We start from the raw sequence: 22,268 nt of genomic DNA, 5'->3' as shown, positions 1-22,268 counted from the left end.
TATCTGCTTGCTGTAAGCCTCCTGCCTGAACTTGCAATAGTTAAGTAGTAAACACAAACACTCCACTCCTAAGTACAGGAACTTGAACATTCCTGGAGCTGGGTGTCCGATAGTGAGGGGGCACTAAAACAAAGGGGCAATTACCAAGCGCTCTTCAGCCTAAAGCTACTAATTTTCCAACACTGTAAGACACAAAATAGATGCCATTTAATGCTTCACCTTTTTGGTTCAGTTTCTGCCGATCACAAAGACAGTGAGAGAGAGTGCTGTGACAGTTGATTTCAATTACCAACCTGACTCGGTCTTGAATTTCCTGGGCAGGAGCCCATTGAGGGATGGTCTAGATTAGGCTGGCCTGAGGCCTGTGTGTATGGGATTGTCTTCATTGCTTTACCCAATGTGGGAAGACCCAGCCTGAAAGTGAGTAGCGCCGTTCCCTGGGTTTGGGTCCCGGATTGTATAAGAGGGAGAAAGAGCTGAGCTCACGAGTGCATTCATGCATCCATTCTGTCTCTGCTCTTGACTGTGAATGTATGAGGTGCCTGTGGCCTTGACTTCCCTTTTACGATGGATTGAGACCTGGAACTGTTTACTTGAACAAACCCTTTCTTGTTCTTGTTGAGGTATTTTGTCACAGTACAGGAAGGAAACTACCTATCAGAAGTCACCTGATTGCTTTGCAGGGTCAACATCTGCTCCCATCCCAGTCTTGTGGCACCATGCAACTCTAGCCTGGATCACGGGATGGTCGCTGTAGGAGTTTGTACCCTCTAAGCTTCCATCCCAGAAGCCTCTGCATGGCCAGTGTTCTGGTTCCTCTGGGACAGAAGCCCTGCCCTCAGCCCAGAGCCCTTGCTCAGGTGTGGGATCCTGCAGTCACACTAGTCAGCACTATGCCTAGTTTCTGGCCCAAGTGTCACCACAGCTTTGCCCCATGCAGGATCAAAGGTATAAAACAATGTCTGCCCTACTTGCCCCACCCGGGGTTCTGTGCTGAATCCCACCTCTGCCCTCCCCGGGAAGCTCACCATCCCGGTGCTCATGGGGCAGCCAGTGGTGCTGGCCATCGCCGTGCTCAAAGTACAGGTCCCACTGGCGGCACTGCTCCTCCCGGAAGTCAGCCAGGGAGTTGGGGCAGTCCTGGGGGTTGCAGAGCTGGAAGTCGTAGGCCAGGCCAGAGCAGGTGCGGCCCCCGTTGGCTGGGCTGCGAGAGAAATCAAAGGTTCCCCTTCTTGGGGCCTCTAGGAAAAGACCTGCCCATGGATGGCATTTGTGGGGAAATCCTTGAGTCTCAGGTATGAAAGGGGTACCTCTACTGAGTAAAGAGATACACCCCTACCAGGACCCGGGTAGCTCCCCAGCCAGGCAGGCCCTGGGACATCAAGAATAGCAGGAGCTGGCAGTAACCCCATCCCCCATCTGTGCTCTCATGAGAAGGTAGCATCTTCCCTGGGCATGCCACCTTCACCCTGGCTTTGATGCTCAGGATGGTTAAGGAATACAGATCTGTGACTGCATGTTACAATTCTGCCTGCCCCACTGGATTACAAATCCCAGGATAACCAGAGCTAGTTGAGTTTCCCTTACGACCAGGTCCTGGGCACATAGATATAGAACTGTCACATGGCAGAAAACACCCAGAACAATCCTGAAATTGTGGAACTACACATGCACAAGTCCCTATCAGGTGTCTGGTGTAGGGCTGGGTCTCTCTACCTTAGAGAATACAGCTTTGGTAACTTCCTCACTATGCAGAAAACAGTTTTACCCCACCAGGGCCTTTTGTGGTTCTAGCTCTCCCCTGGGCTCTAGCTTTCTTCCCAAAGCAAGAGAAAAATCCCTCAGGGTTGCTCAAGGGCCACAGTGCTCCACCTTCCCTCCAGGCTCTTTTCAGGAGGACAGCCTGGGGTCCCAAAAGTGTTCCATGTACAGATGGGGTGACCAGACACAGGTCGTCTATCCTTGTCCTTGATAAAGACTTGGCCCTTTTCCCCACAGTGTAACTGCCTATCTCCTTGGTTCCCTGGGGACACTGTTAGGTCTGACAGAAACAGTACAGCTGCCTCAGGGGAACAGAGAATAGGAGTTTGTACTGACTGGCTTTGTGTCAACCTGACACAAGCTAGAATCATCAGAGAGGAAGGAGCCTCAGTTGAGGAAATGCCTCCATAAGATCGAGCTGAAGTGAATTTTCTTAGTGATCAGTGGGGGAGGGCCTAGTCCATTGTGGGTGGTGGCGTCCCTGGGCTGGTTGCCCTGGGTTCTATAAGAAAGCAGGCCGAACAAGCCAGGGAAGTGAGTTGGTAAGCAGCACCCCTCCATGGCCTCTGCATCAGTTCCTGCCTCTGGGCTCCTGCCCTGCTTGGGTTCCTGTCCTGATGTCCTTCAGTGATGAACAGCAATGTGAAAGTGGAATAAACCCTTTTCCTCCTCAACTTGCTTTTTGGTCATGGTGTTTTGTCACAATTAATATTAACTCTAACTAGTTGCCTCAATGAGACCAGACAGACTGGATATGTCCAAGTCAGCCTGCACCTTGCCCACTTAGGGGCTGGCAATCAGTTTATGGTCATACGTGACATTCTAGATTGACAATATTTTCAGGTAAAACAAAATTAAATCACCAGATAGTCCAACACAAGGTAGACAATGACCCCACCATGTGTGCGAACAGTCACAGGGCCTGCAGGGAAGGAGGGAGGGAGGGACTGAAGGTAATAAATCTGGGGGTTGGGGTATGAGGGGCAGCTCCTGCCCCTGTCTCTCATCCGACTACAAAATGTCTGCTTGGCTCCAGTTGCCACTGTCTAGGCTGCTGGCATCCTGGGACCCATGACACCCTCCTCTGGGACTCCCAGATCCCCATCTCTGTCCCACCTTTCTATCCTCCACTCCCCCAAGGCCAAGAAGGGCAGAGGAAGCCTATGTCTAGAGTGGACTGTGGGCCCCAGGTAGTGACCAAGAATTGATGTTTCCAGGGTATGGTGGTCTGTGAGCCAGGAAAAGAGCCAGCCCTTCCTCAGCACCCCAGCTTCCTCCTGAGGAGAAATAAAGACTGGAGGGTTTTCCTTGCACTCTCCCTGAACCTTGTATGCCGAAATGTCCAAGGCCCCCTGGAAGAATCTGGTAACGTCAGGTCAACTCACTGTGGGTTGTCACACTGGCGGGTCCTGAACTTTACACCTGTGCCGCAGGTGCGTGAGCAGGAGCCGAAAGGAGTCCAGGCTCCCCAGTTGCCATCTCGTTTGAGGATGTCAGGTGTCAGCCAGATGCAGTGGCCTTTAAAGCAATGCTAAAAGATAGGAAGGTGGGCTGGTGAGACAGCTCATTGGGTAAAGGCCCTTGCTGCTTACTGGCCTGAGAAATGATGTCCCCGTGTTATATTCTGACTTCTGCAGCACATGCCTTACCCCCCAAATTAAAAACAACAAACGTAATTACCAAGACAAGAAGGCACTCCTTTGACCCATTGCCTACACCAGAATTGCAGGGGAGGCCTACTCCCCTCAGTGGGGTGGTGTCTGCAATGGCTGCCCTGAGCCTGCTCTGAAGGCATGGGGCTAGGGACTATAGTGTCTGATCTTCCTGTCCCTAAAAATCAAAGCACTTAAGTCAAACAGGCCTCGCCTGGCCTGTGACAATAAGTGGAATGGGATGTCCAGACCTACCCTTCAGGGCCTTGTTCAGCCTACTCCGAACCACTGTGCCTATGACATAGCATGTTCCCAGGTTAAATGTCCCCATGTGCCTGGACAAAGATGCAATAAGAAGAACAGAGATCTTGGAGGCATTATCAGGTCTAAGTAGCCTCAGGGTATGGAGGAGGAAGACCAAGAACTTAGGAAGCAGAACACTGGAGTGGGAAAACCACTAAATTCCATTGTCTTATTCTTCCCAGGGGAGGAAGCTTATAAAACCCTATAAGAAGCCCACGTTAAGAAGATTCCAAAATAAAAAACAGTAAATTAGCATTTCAGTCCTTCACAATCCAACAACTGCATTGTTGATTTAGAATAAGAAAACATGACTCAAAAAAGACAAATAACAGCACAATTTCCACAAATGACCCAAACTGGAAAACCATTATTTTTGCATGCATGAGTGCTTATGTATGTGTGCATGTCTGTGTTGCATATATGCTTGAATGTATGTGAAAAAACATACTTCACATGTAAATATGAGAGTGAGGGTGCATGTATGTACTTGAGTCTGTTTGGAGCACCAGACTATGAATTGTGGAGTCAGCAAGATGGTTCAGCAAATAAAGGCAATTGCCACCAAGCCTGACAACCTAAGTTTGATCCCTGGCATCCATAAGGTAGGAGAGACCTGACACTAATGCCTGAAGTGGCTGTCCTTCTCTGGAGTCTCCCTCTCAGAGCTCTGAGTATGTGTCAAGGGCTCGACCTAATGCTGTCAGGCTGGACAAACAGACTAAGTGATTCCTGCATGTCCTCTCTGGGCCACAGTTACTTCAGCTCTCCCAATAAAGCTTCCCTCACTTCAACACTGAGGAGGAGATGAACTCACAGACATGTTGGCTCATGTTTCTGTCAGCTGGTGGAGGAGGTAGAACTGACAGGCCAGGAGGGACACTGTGGACTTAATCCCCAGTGTGATGGTGTGGAGGTGCATCTGTGAGGAGTTCATTAAGTCATGGCCCTCATGAAATGGATCAGTGTCCTTATCACAAGGGATAAGGGAAATTCACCCACATGGTGACACCTGAGGGATGTCTAGTTCCAAGCTTGACTGAGCCCTGAGGGGAAGCCATTTTGGTTTAAGCTCATCTGCATATGCCAAGCCCCTAGAAAATGATTGGCTAAGGAGTGAGCATCTTATTTCACCAGAACCAATAAGAATAGGGTCTAGAATCTTGGCTGGACAAACAGGAAAAGAATACTTTCTGCAGACTTGTGGAGAGGGTGGTTGGCTAAGCAGTGAATGATCTTGACAAGGGACAAACCAGAGGCCCTGAGGCTGTCAAGGCTAACCCTCAGGCTGTACCTCATGCTGGCTCATGCTGGCTTCATGACAAAGTGACCCATGACCACCCACAATGGGCAGGAAGGAATCTTGAGATGATGGGCCTGCTATGGTGTGGGAAGCTCCAATCTGTCCAGTGTGGAGAGTGACTAAAAGTAGAAATGAAGGTTGGGGCTGTAGCTCGGTTAGCATGTTTCTCTGGTATGCAGGAAGTCCTGGGTTCTATCCCTAGGACCTCATAAACCTGGCACAGTGGCACATGCCTGCAATCCTAACACTAGGCAGGTAGAGACAAGAGGATCAGAAGTTCAAGGTCATCCTTAGCTGCATATCAAGTTTAAGACCAGCCTGGGCTACATGACAGGGCATATCAAAATGGGTGGGGAAGCAAGAAAGAGAACATCTGGGGCCTCCTAACAAGATTCCTGGTCCCTTTACAGACACTGCAGAGCCTGTCTCTGGTTATTGTGTGACTTAAGCACGATGCCTGGTAAGCCATGAAGAACCCTTAATTCTGACTCACCTTGCCAGGTGCACACATAGTCCCGTCCAGTGGGGGACCCTTCTTTGTCTTGCAAAAGTAAGGGTTGTCGGGGTGGCTGCACCATAGTTGTTTGCAGGGGTCAAAGGTCCGGAACTGGAAGAGAATACCCTCAGTTTATCAGGCTGCTTCCACCCTCAGCAGACCACCCAGAACAACGCCCCCTCACCCTAGCCCTATAAACGACACCCCCTCACCCTAGCCCTATAACCTGAACTGGCCTGTGAACATGCCTGTGTGGGTGGCTGTTGCAAGTTCCATGTGATTCTGGGGCTGTGGGGACCAAGTGCATGCAGTGTGGATATGACAGTGTCTCTGGGTATTATTGGGCCTCTTGGAGACTTGGTCTCCAGCCTTGAGGCTGCCCTCCTGGTAGAACTTTGACAGGCAGACGAAAGGCAGAACACCTTCTGTGAAAACTGAGTGGGCATTCCTGTGGCCCTGGGCAGGAGTGGCAGGTGCCTTAAATGTCATCACCGCAGGGACCTGGGGACACTCGCTGTGTCCCTGCACTCACCGCAGTGCACATCATGTAGCCCAGGCCAAAGTCGAATCGACACTGCTCGTTCATGGAATAGTGCAGCCCTGGGAGCTGAGGCAAAGCCGGCCAGTCATGGGCGAAGGGGTCGTCACGCAGGCAGTCATAGGAACTGTAGGGGGACACGTGGGTGCCACAAACAACCTTCAGTGGGGGAGCTGAGATCCATGCTGGAGTTAGGATGGTGGGCAAGACTTCATAACCCTGGTCTTTAGTTGTGATGCCTCAGTTTGCCTCCTCCACGAGTTTGAGATGTCAAGACCTGGCTAGGGCAGCTTCTGGTCTATTCAGTGTCAGTGTTGGAACCCCCCCACTCCAAAGTGGGGTCTTCTCTGGGCACCAGGATCTCTCACTCATCTCAGAGGCCTCAAGATCTGAGGGTTCAGGCTGGACCCAGGCACACTGGGCACTGTGCCCTCTTAGAACTGAACCCAAGGAGGGATCACCCTTGGGGGCCCAGGGAGGTACTCACTGCAGGTATCGGCCAAGCTCCTGCTGGCTGCAGCGGGACCAGTGGAAGCGATGGAAGGCAGCCTGTACCAAGGGTGCCATGATACTGCCCAGCCGCACCTCGTCACCGCAGCGGTTGCCCTGCCCATCATGCTCCATGCCTAGCCTGTATGGGGACCAAGGCAGCCTGGCTGGACCCTTGCCTGAGTGCCCTGACCCGGCCATGTCCCCACCCCTCAACCAGGAAGGCATTTCTAACAACCATAGGGGATATCTTGGAGCGTCTCTACTCCGATCCACTTTGACTAGAGTCTTGAAGCCAGTGCTACTCTGTGAAGAGGATAGCTACCAGGCATCCTTCATCGTGTCCCCAAGGAGGGCCACTATTTCCTGAATGCACAGTGCGGGTAGGGCTGTCTATAGCCCAGAGCATCCAGGACACTCCTTCTTGCATATACCCATCAGCTCTGCAAAACCCATAAATGCTTATCTTGCCCTGAGACTCAGGGTCTCTACTGATGCCTGTAATATGCACACCTGGGAAGAGTCCTGGCTTTTTGACCCTGGGCTACCCTCCCACAGAGCCTTGGTGGACCCCTCTACAAAAAGTCCTGACCCCAGGACTTGAATGGGATAATGGCACAAGGCCCTTGGCTCCCTTATACCCAGAGCTCACTCTGCCCCCAGGTGCTTTTTTGTCTTTGATTTGATTTGTTCTGTCAGCAGAAAGCTGACCTCAGGCCAGAACTTCAGGAAAACACGTCAAAGTGGCTTTTCTACATGGCTGTCCCTCTTAGGCGCAGGGAAAAGTGGTCAGCCAGGAGTAAAGGATCCGATTTCTCCATACAAGGATGGGTCAGGCCACTTACACATGGCCAGTCTCATGAGCCACCACAAATGCCGAGGAGAAGCCATCCTCATGGTTCAGGGTGCAGCTGCGGACAGGGTGGCACATCCCAGTGACAGGAGCATAGCCTGGGAGGAGACAGAAGGTGGCTCCAGCCTCCAGGCCTGGAGTTCTACCCCCAGACAGCCCCAGATCTCAAAATCCCAGATAGGACCCATCCCTAAAGCAATCCTACAGGATCAACTGCCCCCTGTTGGTGGGACTCAGAAGATACCCGCGCTGACAGCAGGCCTCCTGCCCATCACCAGCTTGGCACAGCCCACACTGCGACTGGCACAGGTCTCTGCTGGGCCTTGTCTGTCACCTCGGCAGCTTCCTTCCTGCTCGCTCTTCCTCACCCTGTGAACTGTCTCTGCTTCTCGCTGAGCTTTGACTATTCCATTTCCATCCTTCGACACCGCTGGGTTTCTTTGGTTGCTCTTTGCCAAATTACTTGAGACATGTGCATCTGTGATTTATTTTTCAACCTTCTTCTTAATAATAGCTATAAATATCAATTTGTTATGATGTTAGCTTTATACAAAGGCTTTAAAATTGCATTGGTGTGTGCGTGTGTGCGTGCGTGTGTGTGCGTGTGTGTGTGTGTGTGTGTGTGTGTGTGTGTGTGTGTGTACACGCACACACTCGTGCGCGCGCGAGCCACAATGCCTGTGTAGAAGTTTCTTCTCTCCTCCCACTATATTGATCCCAAGGATTGAACTCGTGTCCTCTGGCTTGGCAGCAAGTGCCTTTACCAGCTGAGCCATCTTGCTTCATTAGCCCCAAACTACTGTCTTCATTCATTTTCTCATCTGTGGTGTCTAGTAACATCTTCAACCATATAGTTTGGTCAATTTTTTTCTTTTATATCTGTTGGGTTATATGTAGTTTGAGCCCTCGTGTAAAGAATCAGTTGGTAACCTATCAGAATCCAGGGAAGAAACTTAACTCTGAAGTCTAGACTCTGGACATGGTCTCATCTTCAGGCTGTCAAACCCTATCTGGTCTGGTCTAGACACCCATTCCTGACCTTCCTCTGTTATTCAGGGCAACATGTTTTTTTGTTGTATTTTTGTTTGTTTGTTTGGGTTTTTTGGTTTTTCGAAACAGGGTTTCTCTGTAGCTTTAGAGCCTGTCCCAGAACTCACTCTGTAGACCAGGCTGGTCTGGAACTCACAGAGATCTGTCTGTCTCTGCCTCCAGAGTGCAGGGATTAAAGGCGTGTGCCACTACTTCTCCGTTGTTGTGGTTTTCTGCTGTTGTTTGTTTTTTGGAGGGGGTGAGATGGGGGCCAGGGAAATGATACAGGCTCTGGTGATTTTCTGGAGCCAGAAGGTCAATACTGCCAACCACTCATGCAGCTAAAGTAGCCACAGCCCTTCCCCTCCACACCCTGCCCCTCTGCTCTAGACTAGGCTTCACCTGTTGGGAGCCTCTTGCTGGGTCCGGCTTCTTTCCCAGCATTTGAGGCATAGCACTAACCTTGCATGCCCGAGGGCCCGAAGTCCTGGCGTGTGAGGAAAATGGCATGATCGTGGTACTCATCGTGGTCGGTGTCCGGCTTCTGCTGGAGGTAGGCCCAGCGGCAGACGTTTTCCAGACTCTGAGAGGGGTTTCCAATTTCAATGAGGTTCATGGACTACAGTGGGTGGAGAAAGACAGAAGAATGCAGTGGTGTCTGGCAGGTTACTAGCGGCTGAAGAGCTAGTTGTGCCGACAGAGCCCAGCCATTGGGGATCTGGTCCAGAGGCCACTCGGCTTCCTGCCAGTCACTCCCAGGCCTGGCCCTCCATTCAGCCCTGTTCTTCTGAATGGAAGAGAAGGTTCTAGGTCACCCTCACCTGCATGAGTCTCCACACTGTCAAGCGGGAAGTGGGGCTGCAGGCTTGTCTCAAGTCTCCTCTGGGGCCAGGCCATCTCCCTACCAAGCTCATTCCGAAGTTAGAAGCAGGACCCCATTTGCCCTAGTCTGTCAAATGGTGTAGGAGGTGGGATCCTCACCATGCCACCCAGGCCCTTCTACAGACAGCTCACAATGGGCAGTTTGCTTTCTCTGGTACTAATGACTGAAGAGACAACAAAAGAATGCATGCATGTTGAACACAAAGGTTTGTTCTATTAACCATTCTCAGTCCTACCTACAAACAGGGGAGGCTACCACCCCATGGCCCTAGGGACTACCGGGCTGCCTTTCCCACTTGCCTTATTTAGGAGTCAAGCAATTCTGAGGTGTATCACTGTCACTTGAATCCAAAAGAATTCTGAGCTCCCTCTTTTATGGAAGCCCTGAGCACTCCAGGCAAGGGCCCTAGCTAGCAAGTGAAAGACAGCAGCTAGCTGACTGGCATGGCCTACACCAGTGTGGGAGAAGAGCTCCGGCCAAGTCTTTGAAGAGACTGAAGAACCCAGCCAGGAATATACACTCGGGTATTAGGGCCAGCGAACAGGAGGGGACAGGACAGGAGGCAGGAGCCAGGTTGATGCAGGGTAAGAGCAAATGGGTCAATACTATGCAGACAGAACCTCCTCCCCACCCTCAAGAGGTTCTGGGCATCTTCAGGGGTCATGTTCACTGAATACTGGCCCATGGCTGGCATTCAAGAACAGAGGCCCAGGCTTGCCAGACCAAATGTCTTGGATGAGTCTACCATCAATGTAAAGTTTTCAAGCTCAGTGGGTACAGTGCCATCCCAGAACACAAAAACCTGGGTTCAATTCCCTAGCACCTCCCAACCCAATAGTTGGTTGGTTTGAACGAAAATGGCTTTAGTGGACAGATGAAATTCCACCCCTCTCCCCAAGTCACTCATTTAAGAATTTCTGAATAAAGGCAGTTCTTCTCGTGGAAGAAGCCCCTCCCCACCTTGAAGACAATGCAGTGGACAGAACCCCCCACCACGTTGCAGATTGGACACCGCTGATTGCATCCTTTCCTTAATGCTGGGCTCCATTCCTGAGTCTCTCTTGGCAGACAAGGTGATTTCACTGCCGTGGCAGGATAATTTATTGAAATATTGATTTGTGTTTTTGTTCTTGTCTTGTTTTGTTCTCTGTCTGTTCCAAGAAGGCAGACTGTTACCAGCGCTCCCCAGCCCCAAGGGGTTCATGCTATGGGGCAGAGCTCAAGAGGTCTAAGACCCATTTCCTAGCTTTGGAATCCCAAGAAAGATCTCTAAAGGGCAGGATAGAGGCAGATTTGGGGAACATTGTCCCAGAAAAGAGCTGCACTGGGGACCCCAGAAAAGCAGGACTTCAGAAAACAGCAACTATGTGATGTGCCCTGTGAGCTTTGATGTGCAGGCAGGCACCCCAAGAAGTAAAGCATCCAGGCACCCCTAAGCGACAAGGTAAGTGCATATATGGCCATCCCTTGATATCTGCTGGGGGAGTGTTTTTAGTACTCCAGCAGATACCACATTGGTAAATTCTCACGTCCCTTCTATAAAAGGATGCAACATTTACATAGAACCTCACACCTCCTTCTGTATCCTTTACAGCAACTCCAAATGACTTATACCATATACCACAGTATAAGTGCTGAGTGCATAGTTGTTATACTGATTGTTTAGGGAATAACAACAAGATAAAAGCCTACATATGCTCAATACAGATGTCATGTTTCCTCCTGATTATCCTCCATCTGTAGTTGGTGGAATTGGCAGAAGCAGGGCTGGGGGTGTGGAGAACCAACTGTATTTTCTCCCAACCTTTTCAAGGTTTGGCCTATCTTAAGCAGGCACCAAGGTCCCAAGGGATAGTTTTCTTGTTCTTACTGGATCTGGAGCATTTTAGGGGGTCACAGAGTGTCCTGCCCAAAGGCTAGCCTGTGACAAGACATCAATATTGCATCCAGTGGTAAGGACAGGATCCATGTGAATTTTAGAAAGAGCTGGTTCTTGCCAGAAAGGGTGGAGTCAGGAAGGGGAAGCAAGTGTGGCCATTGTACTGACAGGGATGGGGGGTGGATTCAACATCTGGGTGTATCAGGAGGTAGGAGACATCAGGGCAGGGGGTGGAGACAATAAGGCAAGGATGAAGGTGGTTTCTGGCCTTGGTGCAGGATGGGTGGTTTCTGGCCTTGGTGCAGGATGGTAGTGGACACAAGGGGGAGGGTGTGTGGGGAGTGCCTGATGGCTTAGCGGGGAGGGTCTGGGATCCATCTGGTCACAGTACTGGGGACAATCCATCATGAAAGGATGGCATTTCTCATACAGTCTGCTCACCTGGTGAAACCTCCAGGGAGTACCTCTTCCCTGCTTCCTGGGGTACAGAACCCAGTACTGAACAGACCAGATACTCTTTCTCCAGGCCAAGGGTCAGCCTGGAACCTAAGCTAAGCTAATAGAACAGGGGCTTAAGGGTCTGAAAACTCAGCTGACATGCCTTAGAAGCACAAAGAGGTTTCTGCCTTCTTCCCCGGGCCCCTTTCCTTCATCCTACTCCCCCCCCCCATGTCATGGGACCCGTCAGTGGCCTTGCTCCATGTGTCCTTAAAGATTCCTCTTGGGAGTTTGGAGAGATGGATCAGTGGTCAAGAGCACATACTGCTCTTGCAGAGGACCCGAGTGCACAACCACCTGTAGCTTCAGCTCCAAGGAACCCTCTGGTCCCTGATTTTTTTTTTCATGAATATATTCTCATACATATACCAACCCCTAACTACCTCCACACACATACACACAATTTTTTAAAAATACTTTTTAAAAAGCTCTTCTTGAGGCAGAGATATCTGGGACAACTGGGCAGTTTTGGATCCCTGGAAGGAGGCACAAGCTGGCTGTGAGCAGGGCAAGGTACCAACTGCCAGAGGCAGTCTAATTGCCATTGGGCCAGTTGCAGGAGCCCCGCTGGAAACCCTGGGTCCCCAGTGGGTGCTGGAAACCACAGAGTATTGACCCTATATACACTGTATTTTTCCTATATACGCACACTTACAATAAACTTTGACCCTTGCAAGCACTTTATGGCTTCTCTCTAGCTCATTTTCATCATGGGTATCTACCTCTGCACCTGGATGAGGTGATAATTCTGGCAGGATGGAGAGAGACGGTGCCTTATTTTAGCAAGTTCCCTGGAACAGCGTGCAATTTAAATGTGGTAAACTTTTTGTTTCTGGATTTTTCCACTTAATATTTTCACATCACAGATGGCAGGTATTCTGAGTGGAAAGTAACACCAAAGATAAGGGAACCCTCCCTGTTTCTGAAGTCTGGATCTCTTGTGGGAGTCGCAAAGGCTCTGAGAGCTGTTTGTTTCGTTGGTCTTGGCCACCTGTCTTCCTCTCAGCTCTGGAAGCATCCAATACCTGGCTCCTACTCATCTTTGCATTGGTGTTTTCTAGGAAAGTCTCTGTGTACCTGCTCACAGCTGTGCAGAGTGAGGATGAGTGTGCAGGAGACAATCCTTCAGGGGAGGGCTGGCTGACTCTGTAGGCCTGTGAGGAGGAGCTTGGGGGCTGGAGCAGACACTGTTTGAAAGTGGATATGGCATACCCATTCCCCAAGGCTGAGTGGTAGATGGAGGGTCTACCACCTAATGGAATGAGGGCTGGCATTCTGGGGCATGGCTCTTCACAGTGACAACAGTTCCATAACTTTGACCCCAGTGTGGAGACCCTAGATGCGCCAGAGCCACTGTGCCTTCAGTGTGCAGTTGTGGAAACTGGGCCCATGAGTCAGGGCATAGAAGCCCTGGTCGGGGAGCTGAGCCTTTCCTTCTCATTGATGCATCCAATCTTGAAGCATTGGGGCTGCTAAGGAGGCTCACTGAATACCCCACAGGGACCTAAAGGTGAGTGGCCATCCTCCTAGTGTGGGCTTTGCTACCCAAGACCCCCGTTTCAACATGAAGCCAATTGTTACATGGTCCCTGTCTAGACACACTGCTTGCTATACAGGGCTGTTCATGTTTATCATACATACATGTTTATCACTAAGGGAAGGAATGAATGCTGGGACAGGGAGGGGAGTACAGAGCCTCAAAGACTGCAGGAAGGACAGACGTGTCTAAATGAAGAGGGCTGGCTGCAGGAACATCACCAGGAACTCCTGAAAAGGGCTCACCAGCAAGAATGGATCTCAGTGCTGGTGGCAACAACCAATTCTTCCTGTGTGCTCATGGCCTTCTGGTTCTTTGAGACTAAGCCTTGAACGTATCTCATTGAAATGTCAGATATGCCTAAGCCATAAGTGCTGTCACTATCCTAACTCCCAGATGAGAAACTGCATCTCATACCATGAAAGCCATTGACTCTAAAACCCACAAGTAGGAGAGGTGGAGGTGGAAGCCATACAAAGGTCAGAAAGAAGTTCTGTCCCCCAGGTAAGTCCACCTCTAGACAGAAGGAAAAGGAAGGGCAGGCTCCAGATGCAACCACCAGGTGGCGCTGCTGCTACAAGAATGAATTGTCAAGACCCTAAGCAAAGTGGGCAGGCTGGGGAGCCCTGCCTGCTCCTCCAGGCTGGGCTGCAGATCCGGCTTGCAGTAGGGCAGTGGTAACCCTCTAGGCCCCAGACACAGCCTCTGGGCCCTCACCCTAAACAAACCAATTAAGACTTGTGCAAGAAGTTGTATTCCAGCCTCTGCTCTGACACGTGGACTGTTTGCAGTGGAACAAACTGAATTATTTATATTCTTCCCTCCTTCAGTCAAGGAGACAGGAAAATGGGATCTGCTGCCTGGAGGCCAGGCTCCACGCTTGCTTGGCAAGAGGAAGGCTCTGCAGGCTGGGTGCCACCACATGCCTGTGTGTACACTGGCCACACACCCAATCCCAGTGCTGTGGACAGGGAGCCTGGAGCTGGAGGTGTGGGGCACAGGTGGGTACTCTACTGTTCTTGGACAATTTGACTCTTTCTCTGGGCTCCTCTGGCACAACCTGAGCACTCAGCCTAGAGCGCAGGTGTTTTCACCTATGACAGTGTGGGCAGGGCACACAGCTAGCAATAGTTAGTGTTAATGTCCATCTGACAATCTATGATCACCTGGGAGAGGCACCTGTGAGCATGAATGCTCGAGATTGCCTTGATTCTGTCCACTGAGGTGGGAAGACACACCCACCATGGTGGCCCCATTTCCTGACTGGAAGCCTGGGCTGTATATATGGAGAGGGGACCTGAACAGAGCTAAGTATTGGTTGCTCTTGCTTTTGGCTGCTGATGTGACATCACCAGCTACTTCAAACTCTTGTTACTGTGACTTTCCCCGCCATTATGGATTGTAACCTGGAAATGTAAACTGAAATAAACCCTTATGTCACTTTGGTCAGAGTGTTTTATCACGGGGTCAGAAAGTAACCAAGACCCAGTCCACACCCACAAGTCCTCCTTGTCCTTGTCTGCTCTGGCAGTGACTGTATGGCCCACTCAGTAGCACTAGTGGTTCAGGCTCCAAGGCTATCTGGCTTTAGCTGGTCCCAAATCCATCCCAGAATGCCTTGGCCTCAGGAAGCCTCAGGCTAGCCTTCCCAAACAGGCAGGGAACAGGGAAGCATGCACAGGGATAAGGTTCAATTGAGTAGAGCTCACTTCTCATTCTCAGTATTGTTGACATTTAAGGCTAGTTAACCTGTGTGTGTGTGTGTGTGTGTGTGTGTGTGTGTGTGTGTGTGTGTGTATGTGTGTGTGTAGGGGATGGATGTGCTATCCTGTTAACTCCCAAGCTGTAACAGCTGAAATATATCTAAACATCACCTTGAGTCCATGAGTGGGGGACAGAATGGCAGAGTCACCTTGGTTGACAGCGTTGGCCACAGGGGAGCCGGGGCAGCTCATCCGAGGACTGTGCCCTCCAGTTCACTAGCATGACAAAGTGGGATATGGAACAAAGGGACAAAGTGGCTGCCATGTGTGACCCCCTGGAGCCACATCCTCATTGTCCTATGGATGGTGACAGTGATTATGGGTGTCCCCTTATTATGAGGGATATCTACCAGGACCCCAACAGGAAACCTGAAACAGTGGGCCGTGGCAGGCTCTGAGGATACTAGGTGTGTGTTTCCTCTCAGACATACCTCCCTGCGACAGAGTGTAACTTACAAATGAGCCACCCAAAGATGAACAAGACCACTGAGGCGGAGTGATTGAAACATACACTGCTGACACTTGATACTTGTATGGACGTGCTCTCTTTGAGGAGAAATACCTTCAGATAACGGGCACTGAAGCTGGGTATAAGCCAGCTGCCTCCATAAAGGAGTGAGGCTGAGAGCAACACAGCCCCGTGGAGGGCTTCTGACAGCGAAACAAACAAACAAATCTCTCACTGACATCCACAATTGGAGTCAATGCAGCCAGTGCAATTGTGGGACCCCAGGGTTGGGGTCCCACAGACTCCTCTTACTGGAGAAAACAAGGCTCTGTGATAGTAACTCATTCAAGGTCCCACAGTACCAGTGGGCTGGCACGAATGCCAGGAACAGGGCCAATGGTTCCACAAAGCTCTACTACATCCAGCCTGGCTGTCTGGGGATCCCTCGAGGCTGGGGTCTTCTGCTCCCAGCTGTGGCATGCAAGGTAGTGTGGGTGGCTCAAAGGTAACAATACAGGCGCCTCCTAGAACTTCAAGAAGAGAGAGGGCAGGAAGGCATGCCCTTCTGAGAAAGCCAAGCTACTACGGCAGGCTTCGAAGCTGAGTGGCCTCCTGTTAGGTTCTAAAAATTGGAATTCACACATTGGAAACTAACTGCTAGTACAATATTACTAAGATATGGGCCCCTAGAAAGTCAGGATAGGAGACAAAGTCCCCTAAACTGCAGTGGCTCTCATATAGAATTCATCTAAGGCCTGTCCCTTCTGCTACCCTATGAGCATCAGCTGTCTGTGAGGACTCCAGATCTGCTGGCATTCTGAACTTGGAATTCTCAGCCTTTAGAACTTATGAGGTACAAAATTCTGTTGCTTATTAAGTATCCAATCCAAGGTATATTTGTTACAGCAGCTCGAATGGACTAAGACAACCCCCAATGGCAATGTCTAGCCCTGATACCTTCTCATCTACTCTAGACCCAAAGGCATCTGGGTGAGGGGGTGTGCCAAGGATGACTAAGGACTGACCATTATGTCTTGCCTCAGAGGATCTTTCCCAGGTTAATATAGACTTGTGTGGCTCTCCAGGGTCCCCGATGCAAGGCTATCTGGAAGAAGCCTCCACTTCCCATCCTAGCCCCACCCTTGTCTCTGGTTCCATGGTGGCAGGACAGGTGATAGATATCCTGGGACACGTGGCAAGAACACAGTGGTGCCACTGCTCCAAAAGGCTTTGGGCTGTGAAGTCCTTTCCTCACAGAATGCCTCTGCCTTCGACTGACAGACCAAGACTGTCTGACCTTTCACCCCAAATGCTGACAAATTCCAACAAGCATCCCATACCCTGTCTTGAGCTGGCCTTCACAAGACACCTTATGTCCTCGGAATGTCCCCAAGTCTCTCATCTCCATTTCCTTTGATTTCCATCATCCAAGGAAATATTTAAAATGAGAACACTTGAGTAGCTTTGGTTCCTTCTCAAAAAATCAATTGAAAAGCCAGTTGCTATGCAACCCACGAGTGCGGCTGATGCTCGGCTCCCTGGCTGGTGGCATATTGTGTAAAATAAGATAATCTCTTTTCTTCTTCTTTTTTTTTAAGAAATGGAGAAAAAATGTTGTTTTAGGAAAAACTTGAGATAACTCGGATGCCTCCCATAAGCTAGAGATAAACAACATGCCACTCATGTAAGTATTGTCAATTTTACCCCTACTGGAGCCTAGTGGGACCTGGGACAAGGCAGGAAGGGACCAGGAAGAGGGGCCTGGTACATTTCCATTGACAATTAGGGATGAATAATAGCTGCGGGTCTGTGCCTCTTTCTGCCAAAGAGCAGGTGATGGCTTCACACCCCGGGAGTACACTCTGACAGTGGTAGACACAGCTCAATACCTCCTGGCTGCAGCCACCTTGGTTTTGTAGGGGCTTAAATTCTTCCAGAGAGGAAGCCTCATTCTTTTTATTAGTTACCAGCCCTATTCTTGTGACAAAATGACTGACAAAGGCAACTTAAAGGAGGAGGATTTATTTTGGCTCTCAGATCAAGGGGACATGAAATGGAAGGGAAGTCACCATGGCAGGAATGTAGGGCAGGAGGTCACACGACATCCACAATCCAGAAGCTCTAATTGCTTTCTCCTTTGTGTTCAGTCCAGGACCTCAGCATACATAATAGCCACTCACATTTAGGGTGGGTCTTCCAACTATACTTAACCAAGACTCCCAGAGACTTGTTTCCACGGCAAATCCAAATCCTATCCAGTTGACAATCAAGTTTAACCATCACAGTCCCCAGAACGAACCCAGAAGCCCCATGCAGAACGTCTTCCCAGAATTCATCTGCTGTATGAACCATGTCCCACACCAAGGGTCCCGTCTAGCAGCCCAGCTTTGCTTTCCCCATTTTTGAGTATACTTGGGGTGAGGGGAGGGGTAATAGGCACTGAGCCTCTTGGCTCTCAGGTCTCTGCCTGGCCACTCTATCCAAGGTCTGCCTCACCTCATTGTGTTGGTTTCATAGTGTTGGCATCTTGTCTGTCACTAAACAAGGTGCAGCTGTGTTGCTCTTGTTCCTGCGCACCCCGGAATGGACTTGGTGGGAGGCCAGAGCTCCTGAGCTCAGGGTACATCTCCTACAATCATGGCACTCTTTGGAAATCCCAACACAGAACCTTGCCCCCAGTGCTACACAAGACATTCTGTGACCCGTGGCTGCAGACGCCACCTCGCCTGCACAAGATAAGTGTAGAAATGAGAAACTTTCATAAGTAACTGGAGGGAGTGAGATTCTCAGGAAATTTATGGAGTTTAATCATTTTTAAAAAAACAGGGATTTTTTTTAATATCTTGGGCTCAGCCACATTTGCCTTTTCTAATAATTCATCTGCAGAAGTTATTGTGGTAGGGCTAGAGGCCGAATTCTTGCTTGGCCAGGCTCTGTGGGCCCTGCCAGCTGCCCTGGAATGGAGCACCCCTGTCCTGTGTGGCCTGTGGCTCCAAGGGGTACACAGCCTCTCCTTGCAGATGCCACTTTGGGCCTTGCAGCCTGGGGCTATTTGTCCACAGCCAAGCACCAAGCTGCTTGCTATTTAGCTCTACACTGTTCCCCAAGGGGTCTGGTAAAGGCTTGGTCACCAGTTAAAGTGCCATTGGGTGGTAGAACCTTTTGGAGGAAGTTAGGTCACTGGGGGTCATGCCCTAGAAGAAGGTGTTGCAACACAGCTTTTCTCTTTGCTTCCCAGCTTCTTCGCATTTCTATTCTGGAGGTGAGTACCCTTTACTTACTCCACATCCCCTCCACGCTGTTCTGTCACTAAAGGTCCCAAAACCATGGGTTGAACAGCTGTAGTCTGAAACCTCTGAAATCATAAGCTCAGTTGCATTTTTAAGTTATCTGTCTCGGATATTTTGGTACAGCTACTAAAAGCTAACTAACACACCTCCGCAGTTTCTTCCATGTTCTGGTCTGAGAATGTTCATTTCCAGCTCCAAGCCTTCTCCATGCAACCCAGCTGTGATCTATATCCACTCTCCCCCTCCACACAGCTCTCCAGAGGGGCAGGCCAGCACCATGCCCTCCTAACATGATCTCCTTGTTTGCATTTCTACATCCAGGATACCAAAATTTCCAAGTTGAAACCACTTCCTCTCACAGTCCAGGAATGTTCCATTCCAGAGACCAGGGCAGTAAACTGTCCTGCACCGTCTTGCCACAGGACACACACCTGCTCTGAAATGTGCCTGTTTGTAATGCAACCCAGAACCATCCCATCAAATATCCAGTTCTTAACCTGGAAAAATCAACACCTCTCCTCTCTGTGTCTTTCTAGAAAAATAAGCATTCTGTGCTGTTTATTTCCCTATCATGGACAACATACCCTTTCTTTCTGTATGTCCTATGTCTGTCTCACACTACCTCAGAGACATTTGGGTTACTGTGATCCAGGGGACCTTAAAGAATTGTGTCTATGTGTGTGAGTGCATTTGAGTAAATGTATGCCATGTACACGTAAGATCCCACAGAGGCCAGAAAAGGGAGTGGGTTTCCCTGGAACTGGAGTTTCACTCAGCTGTGAGTCATCTTGTAGGTGCTGGGAAGCAAACCTGGTCCTCCACAGGAGCAGTGAGCACTTTAGCCTCTGAGCCATCTCTCCAGCCCTGGTGCGGGAACTTTGTTCTCTAAATCAACCCCACTACGCAGATGGTGATGGGTCACAATGTTTGCATCTGAAATTTCAATTCAAGTCAGATGGCATATAAGATGGTGGTCCTGTGCAATGATGTCACCTAGTGACATCACGGCCATCTTCTTCTGAGTACACTGCACCGCACAATGGCAAATTGCCTGCTGACACATTTCTCAGGATCTGTGCCCATTAAGTGACGAGACTGTGTGTGTCTTTATCACTGAAGTTTTCACCCTGTGGATTTTTACAATGGAGTCTCTTGGATTTTTAACAGAAAACAATTATAATCTTATCTGTTCCTCTCAGATATTAGTTTTCTGTCATTTAAATCTAAGAAAAAAATTAGAATCTCAGTATGAGAAGCACTTATGTGTCAATAAACTCATATGTCTTGATTATTAACACTTGAGTGTGTGTGTTTGTGTGTATGTCTTGATTGTTTACACTTTAGTGTGTGTGTGTGTGTGTGTGTGTGTGTGTGTGTGTGTGTGTGTGTGTATACATATGGAGGTAGGAGGTCAATGTTGGATGTCTTCCTCAATTGATCTCCACCTTATTTTTGGGCCAGGGTCTATCCCTGGACCTGGATATCCTTAGTCTAGCTTCGTTGACTGGTCAATGATTTCCAGGGATCCTCCTATATCTTCTCTCCCCATGCTGAGGTTATAGACACATCCCACTACACCCAGATTGTTTTTAAACAAATGCTAGGGATCCAAGTCCAGAGTTTGTATGGAAGGACCTACTTGTTGCTAGTTTTACTGCCACTGCCTCCTAGGTGGCATTTTCCAAAGAAAGTTCTGTGGAATGTCACTGTCCAGTGAAAATGATCCCACTGTGGAAAAAGCTTTGAAGAATGACATATACCAACGTGTCCCATAGAGCTTCACCAGGCATGTTCCAAAGTCCCTGGGACATGCTGCCATGGGGAGCACCTGTTTTCCTTTGCTTTAGAAGCACCATTTACCCCCTCTTTTCCTGTATAAACATCTATTGCCATTCAGCTGCACAGTGCATCACCAAGGAAATTTGCTCCTTTCCCGTCTTTAAGTAAAACATTGGCAGTTTACCTATCATCTCTCGGGACCTTCTTCAAAACTTTAAAAACAAGACAGCTTCTCACCTTCTACGAACCTGTCACTGTGTTCTGCCCTATTCTGTCTTCATCTCACTGAAGGTCTTTCTTGGCTGCCACCTCACATAGCCCACTCTCCCATGTGCAAACAATTCTCATCTCCGTCTCAATGCTCCGGGTTTCCCTGGGATTCCAGGCCCATGTGCTCACCTATCCCGGCCACCTCCACTGGGCCACCAAGCACCCAGCACACCTCAAGTGAACTCACGAGCTTTTCCCTACACCAACACCTCACCTTGAATTTTCTGTCTTGAATATGTTAGTCAGTCTTCTGTTACTTCAGTGAAATGCCCAAGATAATTAACTTTGTAAACAGAAAAGTTTCATTTAGTCCATTGTTTCTGGAGGTTCAATGTCCTCAAGCCTAGTGGATATGTCCTCTGATGAGGGGGACACACCATGGCAGGAACAAGTGGCCCCGTCACTAATGGGAGCAGAGGCAGATGAGTCAGAGACCCTTCGAGAGTGCACTCCAATGACCAAAAGACCACCCACATCCCACTGGTCCTATCTCCTCAGGCAGAGCCACCTGAGGATCAACACTTTGGCAGTGCCACTTCAGATGACCACATGTGAACCACAGCAGGTCAGCATCGTCTACCTGGCTGAGTGTCTCTCCACTGCACTCACCTAGCAGCCAGGTGCTCTCCATGTGGTCTCCCAGCACACTTTCATCTGCCTTCCTTTCTCCACCATCGCAGCCAATCTACAAAGCCTCCCTTTAATAACAACAGTGTCCTCAGTGCAGGGACCCTGTTAGAAATGCACTCTAAGAATCATATACTCTAAGAAGGCCAAACTCCATGGCAGAGACATATGGACCCTTGTGCTGTGATCTGGCATTATTTATTTATTTTTGAGACACGGACTCATGTATCCCAGGCTGGTCTTGAACTGACTATGTAGCCAAGGATGACCTTGAACTCCTGATCCTCCAGCCTCCGATCCAACTCAACAGTGCTGAAATTATGGGTGTATGCCAAGCCCCATCTCCACCCCTGTGCATACAGTGCTGGGGGCTAAACCCAGGCTTTATGCATACCAGGCAAGCACTTTACCAACCAAGCTACATCCTCAGCGAAGATCTGACTTTTTTAATTTATTTTTTATTTAAATTAATAACTGCGGTTTTTACACTTTTCCTTTTAACTAGTACAATGGGGACCAGGCAGGGAATGCAAGCTGTCACCTGATGCCCAGACCAACCTATGGAAGGCTTTCCTCTCTTTCTGAACAGATAATATGTACCATAAAAACAAGAAGAATGGAGAACAAGTTGTAGAGCCCAGTCCCCATGGATACATCTACAAAACCCCATCCCTAAGGCTCAGGAGACCCTGCAGAAGAGGGGGCAGAAAGATGGTAAGAGCCAGAGGAACAGGAGTTTTGTCATGAGACTGTGTCACCTAGTGATGTCAGAAGCACCCATGAAGTCTCACCAACATGACTGTCTGAACATGAGCTGAACAATGTTGCAGCCCAGTAGAGATGCTCGCTTCACCTCAACCTACACAAAGGACT

At 49.6% G+C, this 22,268-nt stretch overlaps 1 protein-coding gene across 1 annotated transcript in view; it reads right to left on the bottom strand.

The window, feature by feature from the left end:
- Positions 1-22,268, bottom strand: part of LOC100769264 (A disintegrin and metalloproteinase with thrombospondin motifs 2) — a 201,179-nt gene that overhangs the window by 18,801 nt on the left and 160,110 nt on the right. Inside the window, 7 exon segments of the mRNA XM_027427626.2 lie at positions 1,029-1,204; positions 3,147-3,292; positions 5,510-5,623; positions 6,045-6,177; positions 6,538-6,681; positions 7,385-7,490; positions 8,884-9,040. Of these exon segments, the coding sequence (XP_027283427.1) occupies positions 1,029-1,204; positions 3,147-3,292; positions 5,510-5,623; positions 6,045-6,177; positions 6,538-6,681; positions 7,385-7,490; positions 8,884-9,040 (976 nt within the window).

The sequence above is a fragment of the Cricetulus griseus genome, chromosome 7, assembly GCF_003668045.3.
Source record: "Cricetulus griseus strain 17A/GY chromosome 7, alternate assembly CriGri-PICRH-1.0, whole genome shotgun sequence".
In the NCBI taxonomy this organism is placed as follows: Eukaryota; Metazoa; Chordata; class Mammalia; order Rodentia; family Cricetidae; genus Cricetulus; species Cricetulus griseus.
Note: the sequence above shows the minus strand (reverse complement) of the source record. Positions and strands in the feature narration are given on the sequence as shown.